A 9,746-nucleotide genomic window follows, 5' to 3' on the forward strand; every position below is an offset into this window, starting at 1 on the left:
ATGTGTTCTACTGAAGAAACAAAGTCACCTACACCTTGGATGCCCTGGGGGTAAGCAGATAAACATCAAATTTTCATTTTTGGATGAACTATCCCTTTAAAACGTTGTGATGCTAGGAATAGCGTAAATGTTACAGATAAACACCTTACGAATATGGTTGATTTTATGACTTTTGATTTTATGCAAAACGGGCGGTTTTAGTCAAATTGTTAAAACATCCAAAGATTTATCTTATTTTTTATTTATTTAATTTTTTTGCCAAAAGATGTGTCCCAGTTTCTTTTGGCCAAAATATGTTTTCGCACTTGGTTCAGTGAGTTGACGACCAAACTGATTTAATCAGGTTTGTGAACGAATCATTCAAACTCTTTTGAGAACCGACTCAACTGATTCATTTAAAGAAAAAAATCAGAAACCTACAGAAATTCTTTAAAGATTTAGACATCGCTGTGCACCATTCAACCCAAGCTACAAGCATTTATCTAAAAAAATAAAACACACTCATCTTTAGTAGTAAAACTAAGGGTGCAGCAGAAGTTAAAATCCCATTCGTTTGCTTCACAGGAGAATTGATTTTGAACGCTAACTTTAAACACTAAAACAGACCTACTTTGATCTCTGATGGTACATAAACTGTGAAAGCCATTAGTTTGCATTATTTAAACTTCTAAAAAAAAGAGTTGTTTGTCTGAAATCAATTGCTTAATTGGCCTATTACTAAGTTGCTATTAAATGGGTCAAATAGATACACATACACATTGTTTACCACCAGAAGACAGATAGTCAGTCAGGTTTCCTCAAATAAACTGAAACTCAGCAGCTCTGAAACACTCTGACGTCTCATTATTAAAGGGGTCATCGGATGCCCATTTTCCACAAGTTGATATGATTCTTTAGCGTCTTAATGAAAAGTCTATAACATACTTTGGTTAAAATTTATCAGTGGTAGTGTAAAACAACACCCTTTTTACCCTGTTAAAAACAGCTCTGTTCACAGTGAGCCGTTTCGGTGCATGTCCCTTTAAATGCTAATGAGCTCTGCTGACCCCGCCCCTCTCTTCTGTGGGGTGACAAGCTTCTCTGAGGCTGTAAACTTTAGCCGGCCGCATTCATGGTGAAACTTGCTAATTAGCCCATTATTAGGAAAGGGGATTTGCAAAGATTAATAAAAAAAATTAATCATGATATGAATACAGAAAAATTAAAAATCATGATACATCTGCTCCGGCGGTGAAATAATGGCGGACTGATGACAGCTCACTCAGGGCGGGTCTGTGATAAAACCAAAGACTGATGCCACTGTCATATGAGAAAGGGTTTGGATTTATCGAGATACATAAAAAAAAAAACACTTGGTGGATTCTTATCATTAATAGGGTGGTTGTGTACTAGGGATGGCTCGATACCACAATTTTGACTTCGGTACGATACTAGGATCTAATACCTCGGTATCGATACTAAATCGATACCATAGGTGACAAATAACCAGCCTCAAAATATAAGTGAATTGAAAACAATTTTATTAAACGCACTGCTTGGAACTCTGCAGGAAAATTGTGCAAACAAAATGTAAAAAAAAATAAATAAAATGGGTTCACATCTTCATATATTTTCAGTCTTTATTTGCTCATAGCTCCTTTGTTAGCTGCAGATTTTTGGACAGGAAAACTAATGTGGGTAAATCTCCATCACGTGAGTGCTTTCACTTGGAGCAGCATTAACTAAACAGAGCCGTTGTTTACTGACAAGCTGCGCAAAACCACGATCATATTTAGCAGTAATATGCCCTTCATCACTATTACTAATACTAAAAATAATATTACTGATATTAATAAAAATTAATAATTAATTTTTAAAATAAAAGTCTAAATTAAATCAGTTGAAAGAGACACATTTACCTGTCGATCTTTTAACTTGAACAAATCAGGATGAGCGAGTGACAAATGTTCCCATGGCAGCACATGGTTTATAGCAGCGCTTGCAGACTGGTGAATTAAGGTCGGTTGGTTCACCTTTTTCATCACTTTTGTAGGCAAAGTAATGCCATATTTCACTTCTACCGCTTTCTTTATTTATTAATTTCGGACGTGTAGAGTGAGTTTCACCTGTTTTATCCATTGTCGTTTCTCCGTTGTCATGCTTGCCGGTTTCGCGTCAGTTTGGGTAACACTGCCACATAGTGGTGAACTTTGGAACAGCAGCGAATGAAATACCGAATTGAGCAAAATGATGATATCGTACCGTTTGAAATATAATATATACGTTCCCCTGGTAAAATTCGCATTCCAGGGGCTAAATATCACGTTAATGGGGTCGTTTTTCAACCCGCGGACATGACAAACAACCCGCGGCAACAGTGTTCAGCAGCCCAATTCCGCGGGAAAACCGCAGACTTGGCAACACTGGAAGAGGATAGCTTTCGGATAGCGCATCAAGAACCGGGTTGACCGGGTACTCGGTACCACCGGTACTTAAAAAAACCTGGTACCGTAACGTTTTCATTTTTTTGGTACCGAAATACCGGGTCTTTTGACAACACTACTGCCACATAGTGGTGAACTTTGGAACAGCAGCGAATGAAATACCGAATTGAGCAAAATGATGATATCGTACCGTTTGAAATATAATATATACCGGTATTTTTCCAGTACCGGTATACCGCACATCCCTATTGTGTACACGCTGCCAAGACACATTTCAGTTCAAACAACATGTAAAAGTGAATTTTGCATCCGATGACCCCTTTAATAAGATGTTATGTAAGTGTTGGCTAACAGAGTCATGCAATCGCTTGCATAAACACATAGCTTGAATATCAAATTCTCATGAATGCTATCAGTTTGAACATTAACTTTTTGCCAGGAAACTAAATTCTTGTGTTATTATTGATGTCTTCCCATCAGTAAGGACCGTGACCGAGATCGGGACGACCGGCCGAAGGATCGGGACCGTGATCGTGACAGAGACCGTGATCGAGACCGGGATCGAGACAGCAAGGTGTCCAGTGCGTCCCTCAGCTCCGGCGTGCCTGGTGGCGGGATGCTCACGCTCAAGCAGACGGCCATGCAACAGCAGATCAACCCCTTCACCAACCTGCCTCACACGCCGCGCTTCTTCGAGATCCTCAAGAAGAGGCTGCAGCTGCCCGTCTGGGAGTACAAAGAACGCTTCAATGACATCCTCAACCGGCATCAGAGCTTTGTGCTCGTTGGAGAGACAGGCTCTGGAAAGACCACACAGGTTAGTCCAAACAAGGGTTTCCTTATGCTTTACAACTTTTCACAGAAGACCTTACTTTGGCCCCTGTAGCCAAAAGCTCCTTGCATTCAGAGATCTTTCAGCAATGGCTATTAAAGGTATTAATTAGGGTGGTTCAGATTGTTCTTCATTATAACAAAGCAGTAAGTACCTTTGGTTAAAGCATGAGAGTTGCAGTATGGCTTAGTGCAGTTATCAAATGGAAGAGTCTCTGATTCAATTATTTTTCTCCAAGTTAAGTTTCATGACTGTGAGCACTGTGAGTTTGGGTCACTTATAGCATGCTTTTAAAAAATGTCACGTGCACCAACCATCTTCCCCAAATTTGTAATGATTCATTTGTAAATCTGTTCTCAATAATAGGAGCTCTAAAGTCTCCCTGCAGTTTTCCACCAAAACAAAGCTCTGTAGTTTGAACGTTTTTAAAGCAAAGAAATTAAAATGGCCATAAATATTAGTTTTGTAATCTTACTGTTGTTCTCTAAAATATTATTATTATTATTATTTATATTATGTGTCGTTTTATTGTTGTTTTTTCTATTATTATTATTATTATTATTATTATTATTATTATGATTATTATTAAATTGTATTTTTAATAGTATGATAGTAATATTTCTTTGATTTAATTTTCAAATAAAACAACATTTTTGGAAAAATAAATGAGAACAACAGCAATGATAAAATAATACATTAAATTAATAAAAAATGTAAAATTATAATAATTACTTAATTCAATTATTAATTCAGGTAATACTTCAGTCAGTAGTCATTTAAGTATTTTATTAAATTATTAAAATCAATAAAGAAATATATTACTATTGTACTGTAAAATAAAAACCATTTAATTTTTTAAAAGTTTTATTTATATATTTTTTTACAGTGAAATTATTTTTAATTTAATTTTAATAATAAAGCATTGAGAATAATAACGGTAATTGTTGTTGTTGTTATTGTTGTAAGTATTATTATTATTATTATTGTTGTTGCATAGTCATATTGAATGGGTGGATAAATGGGTTTTTCTTCTTTTTGTCCTTAGCTTATCACATGTCTGAATATTAATCCTTTGCATATCAAATATTTCCCTGCTCTCCTTTCTTGTATTTTAAATTATGCTGCCTGCTAACAGGCTCAGGCAACCAAAGCTGTTGTGCCCTTTTTCACAACCTTCCCGAGAGGCATTCTGACGAATCTGTGACTGGCACCATGTTAACAAATGTACTTATTAATTTGTTCAAGGATAGACCAGAGAAACACAGGAAAGCGCATTAATGAATTGGTCATCTTTCTCAGATCCCTCAGTGGTGTGTGGACATGGTGAGGGCCCTTCCCGGCCCTAAGCGCGGCGTGGCTTGTACACAGCCACGTAGGGTGGCAGCCATGAGTGTGGCTCAGAGAGTGGCTGATGAAATGGACGTCATGCTGGGCCAGGAGGTTGGATACTCCATCAGATTTGAGGACTGTAGCTCTGCAAAGACCATACTGAAGTAAGTTATAAGCCGGGTTTCCATCCAAAGTTGCGAATTTAACTTATGCGCAAAACTGGAATATCGCATAAAACATTTGCAAATGAGCATCGTTTGCATCCAACAAGTCAAAGAGAACAAAATTGTCACTTCCTGATAAACTGGCACTATAAATCACTAAGACAATAAAGTAATTTTCATATATATTAAATTACTTGCGCCTCAGAGCGAGCAGACGAAACACAATGAATGCGGTCATTGTTTTCGGAGGTGGATGCTGCTGTTTGGGAACGCAGTCATGTAAGACAGTTCTGCGAGGCTATTATACAGAAATACTTTGATGACAGACTTTGCTCGTGCATTTCTGAATGACCATAACAACATTTCAGATGCTGTGGAATGAGATTGGTCCGCTGGTTAGTCAGGTTTTGCCGTCCCATAGCGCAAAGTCACATGACTTTTTTTATGCGCTTGGAGGAATTTATTCGCAAAATGTATTTCCATCTCCCATTATTCGCATTAACCCTTTTTCGCACAAAGTCAAAAACCACCTCAAGCGAGCGTAAAAACTTTTTTGCGAATTAAGGGATTTTTATTCAAAATCTGGCATTTCCATCACTCGATTCTAATGCGATACATCAAAATGCGGATTAAAATAGGGTGATGGAAACAGCTATAGTTCTGGTAGAAAACAAAGATTTAGATATAAGCAATGTGTATGTGGTTTTTCAAGATGAGTTGTAGTGTTGTAGCGTTTGGACAAATGACATTTGATCTTTTTTGGCGACACCTGAGATAAAGATGAGTGAATAAACGTGTCTTGTGTTTACAGATATATGACAGACGGTATGTTGCTCCGCGAGGCTATGAACGACCCGCTGCTGGAGCGATACGGTGTCATTATTCTCGATGAGGCTCACGAGCGCACCTTAGCCACAGATATTCTGATGGGCGTCCTCAAAGAAGTGGTCCGTCAGAGATCCGACCTTAAGGTATGTCATGCTGATCGTATGCTTGCACCGCCTTGTGGTTGTTTTTTATTCTTATAAACTGGAGGACATGAGGGGAAGAATATTTAGGTCTGCATGGAATGGAAAGTCACCTTATTTTCTAAATGTATCTTAATGATCTTATTCCAAACAATTCATGCATTTCAAATACATTTATTTATTTTTTACAGTCTTCAGTTACTTCAGTTTCATCACAATTTTAGAGAGAAAATTAGGCACTTTATAGTACAGTAATGTTTTATATGTACGTACAATGTACTTACTATATTAATTGCAATAACTGAATAATAACTAGGTACTAATCTTTAACTTACACCTAACCTAAACCCATGTCGTAACCTTACATTAGTCCGTACTTTCTTTGGTAAGTACACTGTAAGTCAATTTAATTTGCCCTTCCACAAATTAAGGCCTTAAAAATATCTCAAGTGGGAGCAGAAACTCTTAAAGTTTTGGCGTTAAATGTTGCGTACACAGCAAAAAAAAAAAAAAAGAATATCTCCCTCAGATTTGGTCTTGCTTTCCAGTATAAATATATAAATGGCCTTAAATCAAGATACATTTATTTGGGAGTCAAAATTATGATTGTTTCAAAATTAAATGAATTTATGCTTAAAATGAGCACAGATGTCCCTCAATAGGGTTTGAAAACTTGTTTCCCTTTGAATTAAGTTGATTTTTCTGAGCTCATTGGCAGATATTTGGTCTTGCTAATCTTAAACACTTAATTTTGATCAATTTCTCAGAAAACAAGACATCTTGTGTAATTTTGCTTCTCAAGTACATGTACCTTGATTTCAGATTTAGATATTTTTCTTTATAATTGTTTTTAATTGGTCTATAAAAGGTCTTGAAAAATTCTTAAATTTACCTTCGTAAAGCCTGCAGAAACTTTCATAGATTTGTTCCCGGATGTCCAGGTTTCATTTCATAAACAGCTTTTTAACCACTAGTTGTGGAGGTGAATTTGAAAAGCAAAATAATACACGCATTTACTATGAAATAATTTGGATTTGATGGTGTTCTGAATACATTTAATTACATTTATGCATTTAGCAGACGCTTTTATCCAAAGCGACTTACAGTGCATTCAGGCTATAAATTTTTTACCAGTATGTGTGTTCCCTGGGAATTGAACCCACGACCTTTTGCGCTGCTAACGCAGTGCTCTACCACTGAGCCACAGGAACACTTTCTATATATAATGAATAAGGTGATATTTTCCAAAAACTGAATATTTTGGAAGGTGAATATTGTGTGCATATACATATATTTGATTAATACACTTGCGTATACATATTAGCAATCATCCCTTTGCTGTTGGAATGAACAACTGTTTATGTAACAGAAAAGAGAGAAATGCTAACTAGTGAGTAGTTCAGTTTTGAAGCCAAATCATGCTGAGCCAGGAGAAATTGTTCTCTTAACAAATGCAAATAATTCTGCGAGTGTGTGGACTGTCGCCGATGAAGCCGCTCACACACCTGACAGCTGCGTGTTCATTTGTTTGAAGACAAACGTTAGAAATGCACAGCAAGTCGCTTTAGTGGAGGTAAAGCGGCTGCTGCTGGGTCAGCCCATTTGAAAGCCATCAGCCCAAGGAGAGCAGAAGCGCAGTGAGTTTTATTGCTGAAATGCGCTGGAGCGATTCTCATAAAGCAGATGGGTAATGACTACTTGTTGTCAGGAACAAATCAAAGGTTATACATGTGGTCAGAGACTGTTAAATAAGGTCTAGGTGACTCCCAAGTGATCCCTCAGCCCCAGCGTCCCCATGCAGCTTTAAAGTTTAATATGCTTTAAGAGCAATTATAACGCGTCATGATGTGGAAAGGTGCCGGGTGGACCTCAGAATGGCTCTGTGCTTTTTTCTTTCATTACAATCATAATGTCCCCAGAGAGAGCGAGACGTGCTCGCTGTCGACACGGGCAAAGCACAGCGGCTTTTACCAAATGCTGTGTGAAATGGTGTCTGTACAAAAGCCAACGCAGTCTATTTATTTCTCCCCAGGTCATCGTAATGAGCGCCACTCTGGACGCTGGAAAGTTCCAGGTTTATTTCGACAACTGCCCCTTGCTGACCATTCCCGGCCGGACGCATCCCGTGGAGATCTTCTACACGCCCGAGCCGGAGAGGGACTACTTGGAAGCGGCCATTCGCACGGTCATCCAGATCCACATGTGTGAGGAAGATGAGGGAGATGTGCTGCTCTTTCTCACCGGACAGGAGGTAATGTCGCTGATGTCCTCCCTGAATAGGGTTCATGCAGAGAGTGCTTTATTTTAACTAGGGCTGTTAACGCATGCGATTAATTTTACAATCCTTAACACGTTAAAATAATTTAATGCAATTAATGCAAAATTACTGAAGCACAATTTCTATTCTAACCCTTGAACCCAATGTTGCTTCTCTGCTTATGATCAGATCCGGGAAAGTTTTCAGTCCAATGATCCAGTAAGCGAATGCATTCAAACAATCCGTCCAAAACAGCGCTAATATAAAGGAAACCAGGCTGATTACATCAGAGATTGCAGAGAGAACAGAGACTCGCATTGCGTTTTCAGTGAATTATTAATTCCAGTGTGTTTGGCTTTTAAACACGAGCTCTGTCATATTCTGTGATTGTCTCTGATGAGCGCGAGCCCTCACACGTCGCGCTGTGTGAAGCACAGACTGAACGGATTGTCAACACATCCCACCACTATACGGCCAGATGAGACGCAAACTACGTTTTCTCAACTGGATAACCAGTCTCGCTAGTAAAGTTTTGAAAGATGAAGACTGCAGTCAAGGTAAAGACGATTACAGGAGTCGTACAGTAAGCACACGTGAGTCCGTTATATTAATGCTCTTGACGCACGGAACGCACATTGTATTATGCACAGGCACAGACATTGTTTCCACACACATTGCCGATAATGTTTTGATTTGTCATGTGTATGTTGCTGTGTTTAGTTATTCTGAATTGATCCGTGTGTACTGTAGTAGATATATGCAGTCAGTAGGCGGTTGGTTTATGGGTTTTTGATATCTCCATGTGGTCCTGTTCGGTATGGCAACTTGACTTCTCTAAAATGTAAAAAAGCTCTTTGCTGTTGCACGGTGTACACAGGCTACTATACAATTCTGATTTTCTTTTCTTTCATACGTGCTTATATGGGATCCTTATATCATTTGGTTCTTTGGTGTCCTTTTGGAGTCCTTTTTTGGAAAGACATCTAAATTTATCTTGAAAAAAATACAGATTTTTGAGAATCACCCTTCAATCTTTTGGTTTACTTTGCTGAATATAGCAAATGATGACAAAATAAACATTTGAAACAAGATAAATGGTCTATGCTTAATTTCATGAAGTGTGCAATTAATCACAGAAAAAGGGTGTGATTAATTAGATAAAAAATTGTAATCCATTGACAGCCCTAATATATTTATGTGTGTGTATATATTAGGGCTGCACGATATAGCAAAATTATCGAAATATCGCAGATATATATATATCGCAATATGCATATCGCAACGGCGTGCGATATCATTATCATTTTAATAATAGGCTACTTAAATCAAAACGTTGCAAAAGGTCAAAGTTTTAGTTCGACGCATATAGCAGAGAATCGCTTGACGTTAAAAAGAGTTAAGTGCAATAAGTTGCAGAAAACAACTCTTTGCCGTCTCGTCTTGCTGACAGACTCACACCTGAAGCGCACGCACAAGCCGCATCTCTTCAGTTCTGCCGCACACGTGCAAAGCGCTCGCACACACAGAGATGCGTTTCAGACAGCGCGCGACTTGATTCGTCTTTCGCATCTCCTCCTTATGTTTGAACAGACACATACACACAGAATTATGTCAATAGTACCCGTCTCGACGATCATTCTCGTAAACGCAGTCGGTTATGTTTTAAATGAATGTAAACAGCTGAGAAAGAAATCGGATGTGTATCATTATACTGGATCCATGCAGTTGGTTTTAAAGGGACAGCAGCCTATAAATACGTGCTGCTGAATATGT

At 38.1% G+C, this 9,746-nt stretch overlaps 2 protein-coding genes across 2 annotated transcripts in view; one reads left to right on the plus strand and one right to left on the minus strand.

The window, feature by feature from the left end:
• The window catches only part of sod3a (superoxide dismutase 3, extracellular a), a 10,672-nt gene extending 8,843 nt beyond the window's left edge, over positions 1 to 1,829 (minus strand). The window contains exon 1 of the mRNA XM_016490655.1: positions 1,824 to 1,829. The gene's annotated coding sequence lies outside the window, so the exon portion shown is untranslated. The remainder of the gene's footprint in view (positions 1 to 1,823) is intronic.
• The window catches only part of dhx15 (DEAH (Asp-Glu-Ala-His) box helicase 15), a 39,807-nt gene that overhangs the window by 1,883 nt on the left and 28,178 nt on the right, over positions 1 to 9,746 (plus strand). Inside the window, exons 2-5 of the mRNA XM_016490652.1 lie at positions 2,904 to 3,240; positions 4,555 to 4,748; positions 5,560 to 5,719; positions 7,749 to 7,967. Of these exons, the coding sequence (XP_016346138.1) occupies positions 2,904 to 3,240; positions 4,555 to 4,748; positions 5,560 to 5,719; positions 7,749 to 7,967 (910 nt within the window). The remainder of the gene's footprint in view (positions 1 to 2,903; positions 3,241 to 4,554; positions 4,749 to 5,559; positions 5,720 to 7,748; positions 7,968 to 9,746) is intronic.

The sequence above is a fragment of the Sinocyclocheilus anshuiensis genome, unplaced genomic scaffold (genome assembly GCF_001515605.1).
Source record: "Sinocyclocheilus anshuiensis isolate Anshui unplaced genomic scaffold, SAMN03320099.WGS_v1.1 scaffold206, whole genome shotgun sequence".
In the NCBI taxonomy this organism is placed as follows: domain Eukaryota; kingdom Metazoa; phylum Chordata; class Actinopteri; order Cypriniformes; family Cyprinidae; genus Sinocyclocheilus; species Sinocyclocheilus anshuiensis.